The following is a 15,210-nucleotide window of genomic DNA, read 5'->3' on the forward strand; positions in this document are numbered from 1 at the left end:
TATAGCAACAGACAAGTAGACCAATGGAATAGAATTGAAGACCCAGAGATGAACCCACACACCTATGGTCCCTTGATCTTTGACAAGGGAGCTAAAACCATCCAGTGGAAAAAAGACAGCATTTTCAACAAATGGTGCTGGCACAACTGGTGGTTAAGATGTAGAAGAATGCGAATTGATCCATTCCTATCTGCTTGTAATAAGGTCAAATCTAAGTGGATCAAGGAACTCCACATAAAACTAGAGACACTGAAACTTATAGAGGAGAAAGTGGGGAAAAGCCTCAAAGATATTGGCACAGGGGAAAAATTCATGAATTGAACAGCAGTGGCCTGTGCTGTAAGATCGAGAATTGTCAAATGGGACCTCATAAAACTGCAAAGATTCTGTAAGGCAAAAGACACCGTCAATAAGACAAAAAGGCCACCAACAGATTGGGAAAGGATCTGTACCTATCCTAAATCAGATAGGGGACTAATATCCAATATATATAAAGAACTCAAGAAGGTGGACTCCAGAAAATCAAATAACCCCATTAAAAAATGGGGCTCAGAGCTAAACAAAGAATTCTCACCTTAGAAATACCAAATGGCTGAGAAGCACCTGAAAAAATGTTCAGCATCCTTAATCATCAGGGAAATGCAAATCAAAACAACCCTGAGATTCCATCTCACACCCGTCAGAATGGCTAAGTTCAAAAATTCAGGTGACAGCAGATGCTGGCAAGGATGTGGAGAAAGAGGAACACTCCTCCATTGCTGGTGGGATTGCAAGCTTGTACAACCACTCTGGAAATCAGTCTGGTGGTTCCTCAGAAAATTGGACATAGTACTACCGGAGGATCCTGCAATACCTCTCCTGGGCATATATCCAGATGTTCCAACTGGTAAGAAAGACACATGCTCCACTATGTTCATAGTAGCCTTATTTATAATAGCCAGAAACTGTAACAGAGGAATGGATACAAAAAATGTGGTACATTTACACAAAGGAGTACTACTCAGTTATTAAAAAGAATGAATTTATGAAATTCCTAGGCAAATGGTTGGACCTGGAGGGCATCATCCTGAGTGAGGTAACACAATCACAAAAGAACTCAAATGATATGTACTCACTGATAAGTGGATATTAGCCCAGAAACATAGAATACAATCACAAAAGAACTCAAATGATATGTACTCACTGATAAGTAGATATTAGCCCAGAAACGTAGAATACCCAAGATATAAGATACAATTTGCGAAACACATGAAACTCAAGAAGAAAGAAGACCAAAGTGTGGACACTTTGCTCCTTCTTAGAACTGGGAACAAAACACCCATGGAAGGAGTTACAGAGACAAAGTTTGGAGCTGAGACAAAAGGATGGACCATCTAGAGACTGCCATATCCAGGGACCCATCCCATAATCAGCCTCCAATCCATTGCATACACTAGCAAGATTTTGCTGAAAGGACCCTTATATAGCTGTCTCTTGTGAGACTATGCCGGGGCCTAGCAAACACAGAAGTGGAAACTCATGGTCAGCTATTGGATGGATCACAGGGCCCCCAATGGAGGAGCTAGAGAAAGTACCCAAGGAGCTAAAGGGATCTGCAACCCTATAGGTGGAACAACAATATGAACTAACCAGTACCCCGGAGCTCTTGTCTCTAGCTGCATATGTATCAAAAGATGGCCTAGTCGGCCATCACTGGAGAGAGAGGCCCATTGGTCATGCAAACTTTATATGCCAAAAAGTGGGAATGGGTGGGTAGGGGAGTGGGGGAGAGTGTATGGGGGACTTTTGGGATAGCATTGCAAGTGTAAATGAGGAAAAAAAACCTAATAAAAAATATTAAAAAAGAAAAAAGAAAGAAATATGAAGAGATGATCATCAACAAGTACTTCTTGAGAGCCAGAAACTGAACTTGCTGTATTTCTTAGTTGTATAATCTTATACAGCTGTTTGAAAAGAACAGTGTCTGTAATGTTGTTGCATTAGTTATCTGTCTCTGAAACATACTTTAAAGCCCAGTAGTAAATGAGTCAGAGCCAGAAACAACTGGTAACTGCTAATACTACTTTTCTTAGTATTTGATTTCTGTAGTATTAATACTACTGTTTTCTAGGAAGCTGTTTGGGGTATTGGGGAGAATGTGTCTTCTGGAATACTAAGTGAAAGTTTGTTTTAGCTATATTCTTATCTGCTGTAACAAATACCTACAGAACAACTTAGGAGAGCAAAGTTTTATTTTGGCTCACTGTTTAAAGGAATGCAATCCATTGAAGTCACAAAGGCTTGGGAGAAGTTTGAGGGACCTTGCCAGTTAGGAAGTAGAAAGGAAGCCGAAAGGATGGTGAGCTATTACAGTCCAGGTTGCTCCCCTGCGTGAGCGCTTCTTCCAGCAAGGTCTTGACTCCAGATGCCCCATGACCTTCCCAAACAATGCCATGAGCTGGGGACCAAGCGTTTAAACACACAGTCTGTGGGGCATTTTACTTTCAAACTGTCACAGAGTTTGAGTCATCAAATTCTGTGACAAATGTTAAGTGTTAGACACTACTGTTACTATAAGCTCCTTTCTCTGTTATTGAACCTTAAAAGTTGCAGCTACCTGTTTCTGTCTTGTAGTATATGCTTTAGAAACTATGCTGATATTTCATTAGAAATGGCAAAAGCGATTCCAGTGATCTGAGATTGTGGAGTTCAGAGCCAAGGTTGCACTATTGTGGGGAAAGAAAGTGGTCTACATTTTACCTCCTTAGTTGAGCGGGTTTGAGTTTACTCCCTTCCTTTTCTGGGAAAAAGATGCAAACGGATATGTCTTTTTGGTGCCTTCGATTAAGAAGATATAAGCTTCTATTTATTTAAAACTTAAAGTAGATTGAAGTATATAAAATTATGTTGAATGTTTATTTTTGAAAATAAACCAAGTATCTTAATTGTCTAGAAATAGAAGGCATACTTTAAAATAAGGTTATAACTATGCTTATATGACAAGATATTTTCTGCATTTTTCTTTTCTTTGCCTTTCAGGAAGATATTAAATTAGTTTTTCCTTTGGCATTATTGTAGCCCTTCCTTTTACAATCGGTATTCTGTGTATCACAAATAATAAATGTTTTTCTCAAATGATAGGAAGTTTTTTTTCTTTCCATAATTTATTTTTTTATTTATATTACCTCCCACTCACAGACCTTAATCCTCTTCTCTCAGTCCTGCCCTTATAAATCCCTCCTCTATTACCAACTCCCCTTCTTCTCAGAGAAGGGGAAGCCCCCCCTTGGTACTACCCCAACCTGGGATATCTAGTACCAGCAAGATTAAGCACCTCCTCTCTCACTGAGGCTCAACAAGGCAGTTCCGGTAAGGGAAGGTATTCAGTGGCAGGCTACAGAGTCCGAGATAGCTCCCACCCCCCATTTGTTAGGGGATCCACATGAAGACCAAACGGCATGTCAGCTACAAATGGGGGGGGGGCGCTAGGTCCAGCCCCTGCATGCTCTTTGGTTGGTGGTTCAGTCTCTGTGAGCCCCCATGAGCCCAGGTTAGTTGACTCTGTAGGTCTTCTTGTGTCCTTGACCCCTTTAGCTCTCTCAGTTTTATCCCCAACTCTTCCACAAGACTCCCTGAGCTCTGACTGATGTTTGGTTGTGGGCCTCTGCATCTATTCCGATCCACTGCTGGATGAAGCCTCTCAGGAGACAGTTATGTTAGGTTCCTGTCTGCAAGCAGAGCATCATTAATAGTGTCAGGGGTTGCCCATGGGATGGATCTGAGGTTGGGCCAGTCATTTGTTGGTCATTCCCTCAGTCTCTGCTCCGTCCTTATCCCTGCACATCTTGTATGCAGGACAAAATGATAGGAAGTATTAAATAATAGATGTTTCTAAAATGATAGGCAGTATTAAGAATTAACCCTATTTTAAGATTATAATTGCTGGGCAGTCGTGGCGCACGCCTTTAATCCCAGCACTTGGGAGGCAGAGGCAGGTGGATTTCTGAGTTCGAGGACAGCCAGGGTTACACAGAGAAACCCTGTGTCGAAAAACCAAAAAAAAAAAAAAAAAAAAAAAAAAGATTTTAATCAAACTCATAGGTAATAGGGTAGATTATAGTTGATTGTGAAGGCTTAAAAAAATCATACATGCCACTCTGCATTGAGGAGGTTTTTAAATTTGAGATCAGTTAAGACTACCTGAGACCCTGTCTTTAAAATATATATATATATATATATATATATATATATATATATATATGTATATGTAAAAAGTCATTCTCCACCCATAGGAAAGTTAGGCAGAGGCATCCATCTGTGTATCTCACAAATTTTAGACCTACAAGATGAAAGCATAGCTGAAATTTGGCTTAAAAATTCAATAATGTAGGGGTTTGGAAAAGTGGCTCAGTGGTCAAGAGTTCTTGCAGAGAATCCAGGTTCAGTTCCCAGCACTCACATAACATATAACCTTCCATAGCTCCAGTTCCAGGGGATCTGGTACCCTTTTATGACTTTTGTGGACACCAGGCGTGCATGAAATGTATATACATGCATGCAGGTAAAATGCTCAAAATAAATACCTTATTTCAAAACAGAATCAGTGTTAGGAATGGAGCAGTGACTCTTAGTTCAGAGTGCTTCTCTAGTTCAGTTTCCAGCACTCATGACTGGCAGTTCACAACCACTATAACTCAGCTCCTGGGGATCCTACACCCTCTTTGGGTTTCCATTAGTATCCCCACATACCTGGCATATATTCATACAGGTATACATACACATGAAGGGAAATAAAAGTAAACTTTCAAAAACAATTCAGTATCAAAAAGGAGTAGGTAGAAGAGATAAAAAGCTAGATTGTAAAATGAAAAGGACATTGGAAGACATAAGTTACTCTGGCATCGAGATGTGGGTGGAAAGGAGGCTCTAGGGAAAAACAGCGAGTCTTTGAGAAATCTTCCCAAGAAGTTGAGGGTAATTTTACCTTTGTTTGTTTGTTTGTTGTTTGTTTTTTGTTTTTATTTTTTGAGACAGGGTTTCTCTGTCTAGCCCCCTAAGTGCTGGGATTAAGGGTGTGTGCCACCACCACCTGGCGTAATTTTACTTTTTTAAAAAAGTTTTTGTAAATGATATTTTTATATCTTATCAAGTCTATATAAAAGACACACAATCCTGGTATTTTATCTACAAGCTGTAAGCCTAGATTGGGCAGGCTTTGAGCTATGCTAATTTACATCCCAGCCCCATGTGTCCTTTGCTACTTGCTGTTTCTCATGGCCATGTGCTCATGGTCCATCTCCTTTCATGGAGCCGCCTTTCTTTGTTCCTCTCTTTTCCTCTCTTCTTTCTTCCCTTCTTCTCTGGTATTTCCTGTGACCCCTCACTTGACCCTCATGTCCCGCCTTCCTTTACTCTTCCATATTGACAGTTAACTTGGGAAGCAAGGTTTGCACAACACAAGCTTTGTGCTTGGGAATTCACTCGTCTTGGGGCAACCAGATCTTAGGGCAGAGTTTGCCAATAGACAATACACAGCAGCAGCAGGCCAACTCCAACAAGATTTCTTTATTTTTATTATATGCATAGGAATGTTTTGCCTATGTATACAAGTATACCTCTTGCGTTCTTGTATATGTTTGTGTGTGTGTGTGTGTGTGTGTGTGTGTGTGTGTGTGTGTGTGTGTGTGTGTGTGTGTGTGTGTGTGTGTATGTACAGAGCCCATGGAGGCCAGGAGAGGAAATCAGATCTCTTGGAACTAGAGTTACAGACACAAACTGCCATGCAGTACTGGGGAGAGAATCTGGACCCTTTACAAGAGTAGCAAGTGGTCTGAACCATAGAACCATCTCTCCAGCTCAATTTTGCTCTTTTTCTTTTAATAAATAGAAAAAAGATTATCAACTTTTTGTTTGTTTTAGGCAGTGTCTCACTTTGTATCCCTGGTTGGCCTGGAATTCTCTGTGTGGAAATAAGAGAGATCCACGGGCCTCTCTCTTACAAGTGCTGATATTAAAGTTGTTTGCCACCATGCTTGGCAACAGCATGTTTTTGCACAACAAATTTGGAGTATAGTTTTGCTTCTTTGGAATCAGACTTATTAAGATTATACTGTTCATTTTTTTCAGTACATAGCTCTTGAAATTTTGACAAACACATGTAAGAAGGGCTTTACTTTCAATTCTTTTGTAGTTATTTCTGTCTTCTCACTTTTATTTCCTAAAAAAAACACTTGTATTCTTCTTCCCTAGCAATTTCGATCCTTTAAGAGTGTTTTATTTATATATATATAGTTTTTTTTTTATGTAGGAACGAACATACATACACACACACACACACACACACACACACACACACACACACACACACACACACACACACACCAATAATTAAAGAGGCCATAAATTTGAGAGTAAAGGAGGAGGTTACATGTAGGAAGGCTTGGAGGGAGGAAAAAGAGAGGTTTGGAAAATGATGTAATTATAATCTAAAATAATTTTTTAAAAGATTATTATATGAAGCTACGTTGTGTTTATCATCCTAGCACTTTGGGGCCAGCTTAAACTACAAGTGTTAACAATCTGCCAAAAGAAAAAAAAAAGATATGTTGTGTAAACAGAAGCATAGGATATGGGTATGTTGGTTTCCTAGGTCTGCTGTAACAGTACAAGCTGGGCATGGTGGTTCATTCCTGCAGTGCCAGACTTTGGAGGCTGAGGAAGGAAGACTGCTGCAAACTTGAGGCCAGCCTGGACTATAGAGTGAGACTTTATCTTGTAAAGCCAGGAACAAACATTCCCTCCGAAATTACCCTAAAGTTGTGGGGATGGAAACGTAATGTTTTGCAGTTCAGGTAAGAGTCCAGAAGTCTAAGACAGTATCTTAACCACTCTGGAGGGGGAGGGGGAATCCCATTCTATGCCTTTCCCTAGGTTTTGCTGTTTGCCTACAATCTTTGGTGTTTCTTGGCCTGTGTATGATTCTTTCTCATCTGTGTCTCTGTTTCTGCATGCCATTCTTGTGTCATCACATCATCTGCACTCTGTGCGTGTCCCTATATCCAAGTGTAACTGTCTTGGATTGTGTCTACAAAGACCTTACGAGAACAGACAGTTATAATTTAAGGTTTTGAGTGGATAGAAGCCTTGGGAAGGTGCACTGTTCAACCCACTCTTTCCAGTGTTGGATACATACATATATACACGCACACAATGCTGTGGCTTCACTCTAGCAACTTGAGCATTTTGCTGGGGTTTAAACCTAAGGCTTTATGCATGCTAGGCAGTTGTTTTACCACCAGTGTAAGTATGTAAACATGTACATATGCATGTGAGATCAGAAGTTAAAGTCAGGTAGTTCCCCCCCTCCCCCATCTCCACTTAATTTTGAGACATGATCTCTTTTTGAACATGGAGCTCATCAGTTGGCTACATGAGCTGGTGTGCAGACGCAAAGGGATCCTCCTGTCTCTGCCCATGCTACTGCCCCTATTTTTATGAGGATACTGGAAGTTGATCTTAGGTCTCCTGTGCTTGTAAGCATGTCAACTGAGCCAGCTCTCCAGTAGGTGATGGTTTTTATTTAATTTTTAAAGTTTTTCAACATTTTTTGTGGTACTGGTGCTTAATCAAGTGTTCTACCTTTGAGTTATACCTCCAGATTCAGAGTAACCTAAAAATTTTTTTAAAAATTTATTTTGTATGTGTGCACATGCTTATATTTGTGTGTGTGTGTGTATGAGAGGGGGGGGGAGGGAGGGAGGGAGGGAGAGAGAGAGAGGGAGAGAGAGGAGGGGAGAAAGGGGTCAGAGGGTGGTACAGGTAGAGGGTAGGATAATTTTGGGGAGTCATTTCTCATGTTTCCACCTTGTTGAGGGAGAAGAAGCTCTTTTTTTTTTTTTTTTTTTTTTTCCTTTCTGCTGCTGTGCTATGTACTGCTCATGCCTGCACTCCCAGTATTTGGGAGGCTTAGGCAGGAGGATTGTTGGGATTTCAGGGTCATCTTGGATTACATAGTGAGTTCTAGAACAGTCTGAACTGCAGAGTGAGACCCTGTCTCAAAACAAACAGGCAAACAAGCAAACCAGAAAATAGGGTCGAGAGATGGTTTGGTACTTCCGAGTGCTGTTGCACAATTTTGAGGCCCAAGTTTGTATCCCAGCATGTGTGTAACAAGCTGTGTATCATTATACATGCACCTGTGACTCCAGCACTGTGGGGAGCTAGAGCTAGCTAGATCATGGGACTTGCAGGCTGCCAGCCTAGCTGAAAAACCAAAACCCTACAAGCTTCAGATTCAGGGAGAGACCCTGTCTCAAAGGAATAAGGCAAAGAATGATAGAGGAGGGCACATTATTTCCCCCTCTGACCTCCATACAAACATACAACTGCATACGTGTATACACCAAACATACATACACAAAATTAGACAAGCATTTTTTAAAAAAAATAAACTAAGCTTATAGTTATCATTTTACCCTAAACACATTATTGTATTACTTCTGGAAAGAAAAAAAAAGTACTTTCCCATGTAATTGTCATGTGACACTATTTTGGGAAGATGTAAAGAATCGTCTACTCACCCCACATAAGGAGCCAACCATAGATGAAAGTACAGACACCACGGAAGTCCACTTAGTGTCCAGTGAGTTTTATTGGGGTTATTTATAGGAATGTGGATGAGGGTTACTCACAGGAGCAGAAATGTCCCAAAGATAGCCACATCAGCCAGAAGCCCATTCCAGCATGGGAGACAACAGAGCATAGAAGCTGGGAACCTGGAGCTCACCGCACAGCTGGCACACAGCTGGCAGGTTGATGGGAGCTTCCCAGGCAGCTTTGCTGGCTTTCCAGTGGTTTTCACCTGTTTTTCAGGAGGGAGAGGCCTAGTGAATGACCAGCTTCAGGAACTTCTTGAATTTTCCCTCTAAGATGGAATGTTTTATTTTGGAAGAAATTGCTACAGACTAGTAATTTATTAATAGTATAATAGTATTATCATGTTTTGTTAAATTTTATGTATTTTTTTTTTTGAGACAGAATCTCACTATGTAGCACTGGCTCATCTGGAACTCACTATGGAGATTATTAGGCTGGTGTCAAACTTATGGAAATCCCTAGTTGTCTGTAAAACCCTTTTGTGATTTTTGTCTCCAGAATTAGTGGGTTGTCTCTTAAGGCTTTTACTTTGTAGACGCCGCTCACCTCATGATGCTCACATTTTGAAGACAGTTCTGCCACTTGATCTGTAGAGTGTTTTACATTTTGGGTATAATCATTTCTTTATTATTGGATTCAGGTTAAACAGTTTTTGTTAAGAATGCTAGCTTTCCATAGCTATACAATATAACTTACCACAAAACTTAATTTCTTAAATAACAATCATCTGTTATTTTTTTCAAAAACTTGGTGTATGAGAAAATAGGAGCAGCTTGACTAACTGCTGTGCCTCAGGGCTTCTCGGCTTGGAAGTCTCTGTTGAGCTTTGCTCTTGACAGGGCCTGGAGGTTGCTTGTATGTTGTCTTACTGTGTGTGGTAAGTTGGTGCTGCCTCTTAGTGGAAGCTTTAGTTCTGTTTTCCTTAGGACTGCCCGAGTTCTTCATGGTATGGTGCTGGCTCCTCCCAGAGCAGTCAGTTCTGGAAAGCGAGGCAGAGCTGTCCTGTCTTATGATGTAGCTTTGGGAACAACTTTACCTTTATTTCCACTCTATTCTGCTGGTCACAGAGGCAAGCATTGCACTGTGGGAGAGGAATGATAGAAACACTTGACAAGGCTTACTGGGGCTCATCTTGGAGGTTATCTACCACAGCACCTAAACTTCTAACAAGTCCAGATCTTTCTATATTTTCTTTCTGCCTTAATTGTGCCTAAATTCCAAGGGTACCAAATATTTCTTTCTTCTCAGCCCATGAATGTATTTTGTGTTGACAAGTTTCAGTACTTATTCAACAACAGTTGGTTTTAATTTTTTACTTTCTAAAAACTATTCTTAATTTGATTCTATTTAATTATTTGTCTGTATCTGTGTATTATGCTAAGTTATATTTAGCTTTGTAGAGTTTCTTAGTTTTGTAGGAAGATACTGATACTGTTTGTTTCATACTTTGTAATTTTAGTACTAATGATAGAACAAGAGTTCATTTGTTCCATTGACTTTTATTACATTGATTGATTGATTGATTGATTGATGGATTGTGTGTGGGCACCCATGTTCCACTGTGGGTATGAAGAAGTCAGAAGGCAACATGTGGGAGTCTGTTCTCTCCTTCCACCATGCAGGAGCCAAGATCAAATTTAAGTTGTCAGGCTTGGTAGCAAGTACCTTAACCTGCTGAGCCATCTTGCCTGCTGTTTGTTGTTGGTTTATTTTTTTTTCATTTTGTTTTTTTAAAGGATTTAGTTTGTGTGTGTGTGTGTGTGTGTGTGTGCATATGGATGCCCTTAGAGGCCTGAAAGGATGTCAGTTATAGGTAGTTTGAACCATCTTACATAGAGGCTAGCAATTGAACTCTGATCTGTCAGAACAACAGGAACTCTTGGCTCTAAGCCATCTCTCCAAGCTCCTCCATTGATCTTTTATTCTACTTTATTTACTTATTCATTTTACATCCTGCTCACTGCCTCCTCCCAGTCACTCCTCCCACAATCCTTCCCCCATCCACCCCTTCTCCTCTGATGAGTGGGGTCTCCCTAGTTAACTCCTCACCCTGGCATTTCAAGTCTCTGTGAGGCTAGGCACTTCCTCTCCCACTGAGGCCAGACAAGGCAGCCCAGCTAAAAGAATATATCCCACATACAGACAATAGCTTTTGGGATAGCCCCCATTCCAGTTGTTCAGGACCCACATGAAGACCAAGCTGCATATCTGCAATATATGTGCAGAGAGGCCTAGGTCCAGCCCATGAATGTTCTTGGTCCTTTATTGATCTTTATTGTCATTTTTTTTTTCTTTTTGAGACTAGAGTTTCATGTAGCGTTAGAATAACTTCCAACAGGCTTCGCAGTCAAGGGTGACTTTGAAATTCTGATTCTTTTGCCTTCTGGAGTCCTAGGGTTACAGCCGTGCATCACCATGCCCAGGGTTTATACAGTGCCAGGGAGGGGAGTAAACCGAGGGCATCATATATGTTGTCCATGGACTCTGCCAACTGATCTACACCCTTAGGCCTCAGTTCTTTCTTCTGTTCGGTTGGCTTTTTCTTTTTTCATGTGGAATGTTGAGCTATTATAGTAGTTTAAGAAGAGTCACATGAAGGAAGCAGTAATGAGAATAAAAGGAATAAATAAAATTTTAGTTGCAAGATTTTCTTCCTATTCCCATCTGTCTTATTCTAAGATCTCAAGGAATTTTGCTTCTTGATTGCTTATGTATTTCTTGATTTTTTTCCCATAGGTTTGTGTCAAATATGCTTTAGGTGTTGAGGAATATGTGGTAAACAGAATGACAGTGTCTGAATTTTTTTGTGAATCAGATAGTAACATCTTACCCTCCAGAGTTGGAGCTCTTAAATCACATCTCATTCTCTTGTGTCTGAGGTGACTACTGATAACTTATGGGGTGTATTTTATTAGGATGTTAAGTTTGGGGTATCTTCAGTATGGGGTGTTTTGTAGATAACCAAGTGAAATTTTTTAGGTTTTAGGAGTAAGGTCTAGGCCAGAGCTTTAGTTTTCTGGGGTCATGTTGTTATGTAGATACAGTTTAAAGCTCTAAGACCTGATAGTGTCCTCAGCAGATGAATATAGAGAGAACAGTAATTGAGCCAGTATAAGCTAGCATTAGGGACACAGAGAAAAAGGACATTAAAAAATTATTTTGTTTTATGTATATGAATGTTTCACCTGCATGTCTGTATGTCTGTGTACCACGTGTGTACTTGTGCCTAAAGAGGTCAGAAGAGGGTATTCGATCTCCTGGAACTGAAAATACAGGTTGTTCTGACCCCTCCTGTGGGTGCTGGGAACTGAACTGGGGTCCTCGGTAAGAGCACCAAGTTTTGTTCTTAAGCACAGAACCATCTCTTCAGCCCCTAGAAAAGGAATTTTTTAAGAAACTAAGAATAATCAGAACACCATAAACCTAGAAATTGTGTCTTGGGATCTCAAGGGAAGAACATTGTGTGGACTATAGGAGGAAGTTTCAATTTTGCCGATAATAGAATAAATGCTAGAATCGAAAATTGTGTTGAGCAGCGTGAAGGCTATTGATTATTATGGAGCCTCTAGGAAAGGCCAGAGATGCTAATAATATCTCATTATCTTGTTTTCAGGTTTGCTGTCTTATTGATGGTATGTCTGACAGTGGACCACAGCTTGATTCCATGGGTAGTCTGACCATGAAATCTCAACTTCAGATCACTGGTAAGTCTTTTAAAAAGGTACAGTATCTTATATCTCTGCCTCCTATATTAACATAATCATGGTAATTGGAGAGATGGTTCACAGGTTAAGAGAACTTGCTGCAGTTCTAGTAGTCCCTGGTTTAGTTTCCAATACCTATATCATACACAGGGGCTCACAACTCCAACTCCAGAGGATCTGTAACCTCTTCTGGTCTCTGAGGATGCCTGCACTCGTGTGGCATTCACTCACATGCATACATACATCTGAATAAAAAGAAATAAAAAACTTCCCTTTGTAAAATATTACAAGAACAAAATCTTTAGTGGGCTCTTACATTTTAGGCATCAAGTCAGTATTTGATGAATGAGTATCTGAACGGAATGGTAAGGTATAGAAAAGTCATTTTTATTTTAAGATGTTCTATAGATTCATTCTCCATTAAACTGGTGTCTAGGTAATAGCTTGATTATTAATATTGATAATTTTATTGATTTATTATATTTTCTATATTAATATATTAGTATACTAAATTATAATTTGACAATTATTACATTATAAGCAGAATTAAACTATTATCACTACAACCAATGTTACTATTTATTTACCTTTAAAAATTTTTAATTTTGAGAATTTTATATGTAAATATAGCATTTATAGCATTTACATCCCTCCACCCCTAAGTCCTGTGTTCCTCCTTACTCCTCAAATATATGACCTTTTCTTTAGTCATTATTGTTACACACAAACACCCCCTACATGCTACTGAATCCATTTAGTGGGATTTTTATGTGGTGTGTGTGTGTGTGTGTGTGTGTGTGTGTGTGTGTGTGTGTGTGTAGGGCTGACCAATCAGGGGGCTTGATCCTGATTCTCCCTCTCTTGATAGCCATTAATTGCTTATGCTTCTTCTCTAGGAGTGGGTCTTATGAGAGTTCTCCTGAACCATGGTAGCCTCACCTGAGCTTGTCATTGTGCAGATCTTGTTTAGGTGACTGTAGTGTTGAGATTGCATGGGTACAACTTCCCTGTCTTATAGCTGAAGTCCAGGTCTTCTGGCTTTTCAAATCTTTCTGTTCTCTCTTTTGTAATGTTCCCTGAGTCTGAGGTATAGGGATAGTGTTGTAGATGTAACAATTGGAGTTACCCACTCTATGGTTAGTTATTCTTTAATTTTGACCAGTTTGGGATTTCTGTGGTGGTCTCTATTTGCTGCAAAAAGAAGCTACTTTGATGAAGGGTGGAAAATACACCTATCTATGGATGTAAGGACGAGTAAGTACTTAGAGAGCAGTAAGGAATTACACTGGTTAGGAACGTGGCAGTAGTTGGTTTTCCTCTGGGGTCCATGACCTTCCCAGTCATAGGTTGTAAACTCTCTCCAATTGAGTGGACCTTACGTTTAATTAAACAGCTATTAGTTATCCCTGACATATATAAGTGTCACTGTTGTACCTGTGTAGGTGTCTTGCTGGGCTGGTCATTGTTACGGTTTATAGGTTTTAAATCTGGGTAGGACTGTTGGTTGCTTTTCTCCTCTAGCAGCCTCTTGGCTCCTGTGGATACTGTGAACAGTGGTCAGCTCTAGCCCAGTTCTTCCAAGCCCTGGGAGCTCAGTTAGAGCAATGGCAATGGCCTATATTGTGTTGGGAATGTTTTGGACTTTGCTGACCAACAGCTCAAAGGGAGGTTTTCCATGTCTGGCACTGGGGTTTTTGTTAGATGCTCTTAAGGGAAACAATGTGTAAATGCTAAGTTCAGGTATATATATGAAATATTTATTTATATTTATTATGTATATATATATTTAATAAAATGTTACCCTATGACTTTTCAAATCTACTTAATGTTATTTATCCTTCCTCCCTCTTTTCTTTGTATTACCTTCCCTTTTCCTAGTTAAAGTGGGTTGCCTCCTTTTTCTCCCATTTCCCCATTCATAGAACCCATGCCTTACTATTCCCCTCTTTAGAGCTCTTCCTTCTACTTTGCCCCTGTGATCTCTTTTTTACTTTCTTGGTTTGTGCAGTTACACCAGGTTATATACTCACATCTAAAGGTTCAGAGCTAGGATCCACAAATAAGAGAGAACACGCAGCTGCCATCTCTCTGGGTCAGGGTACCTCATTTAGGATGATGGTTTCTAGTTCTGTTCATTTACCTGCAAATTGCACGGTTTCAGTTTTCTTTGCAGTGAATGCAATTTTGTTGTATAAATGTACAACAATTTCCTCATCCATTAGTCAGTTGGATGTTGAGATTGTTTCATCTTCTTGCTATTATGAGTGGAGCAACAGTGGGAATAGCTGAGTAAGTATCTGGAAAGTAGGCTGTGGAATCCTTTGGGCATATACCAAGGATTGATAACTGGATCACATGGTATATCTACTTTTTAGCTTTTTGTGAATTCTCTACACTGATTTTCCTAGTGGTGGCACCTGTTTGCTGTTCCACCAACAGTGAATGAAGATTCTTCTTTGCATTCACCAGCATTTGTTAATCAGTTTGTTTATTTATTTGTTTTATCTTAATCATTCTGATTGGGGAAAGATGAGATCTCAGAATAGTTTTAATTTTCATTTCTCAAATTGCTGATGATAAACACTTTTAAGAGTATTTCTTAGCTATTTTTTTTTATTTCTTTTTTTGAGAACTCTGTGTTCAGACCTATAGCTTTGAGTTCTTTGTTTATATTAGAAGTAATTCTTTATCAGATCTGTGGTTGACAGCATTTTTCTTTCTCTTCACTCAATTGATTGTTTTCTTTGTTGCACAGAAGACTTCTAGATAGATGAGGTGCCCTCTATCAATTGTTGACCTTAATTCAGGAGCACATAGCGTCCTGTTTAGCAGTCTTTCCCTACACCTTTCCCTTTAGAGCACTGCCCTTGTC

General features: G+C 39.8%; 1 protein-coding gene across 5 annotated transcripts in view; it reads left to right on the forward strand.

Moving 5' to 3' along the window:
* Itch (itchy, E3 ubiquitin protein ligase) overlaps positions 1-15,210 on the forward strand; it is a 93,375-nt gene that overhangs the window by 17,665 nt on the left and 60,500 nt on the right. For 4 of the 5 annotated variants that reach the window (XR_003950826.1, XR_001781068.2, XR_001781069.2 and 1 more), the window contains exon 3: positions 12,248-12,338. Coding sequence is in view for 2 of the 5 variants with exons in the window: in NM_008395.3 (NP_032421.2) it covers positions 12,269-12,338 (70 nt within the window). In the remaining 3 variants the exon portion in view is untranslated. Of the gene's footprint in view, positions 1-6,628; positions 6,831-12,247; positions 12,339-15,210 lie in introns of all 5 variants that reach the window. The other variant, NM_001243712.1, reaches the window with a different exon arrangement.

The sequence above is a fragment of the Mus musculus genome, chromosome 2 (assembly GCF_000001635.26).
Source record: "Mus musculus strain C57BL/6J chromosome 2, GRCm38.p6 C57BL/6J".
Classification (NCBI taxonomy): domain Eukaryota; kingdom Metazoa; phylum Chordata; class Mammalia; order Rodentia; family Muridae; genus Mus; species Mus musculus.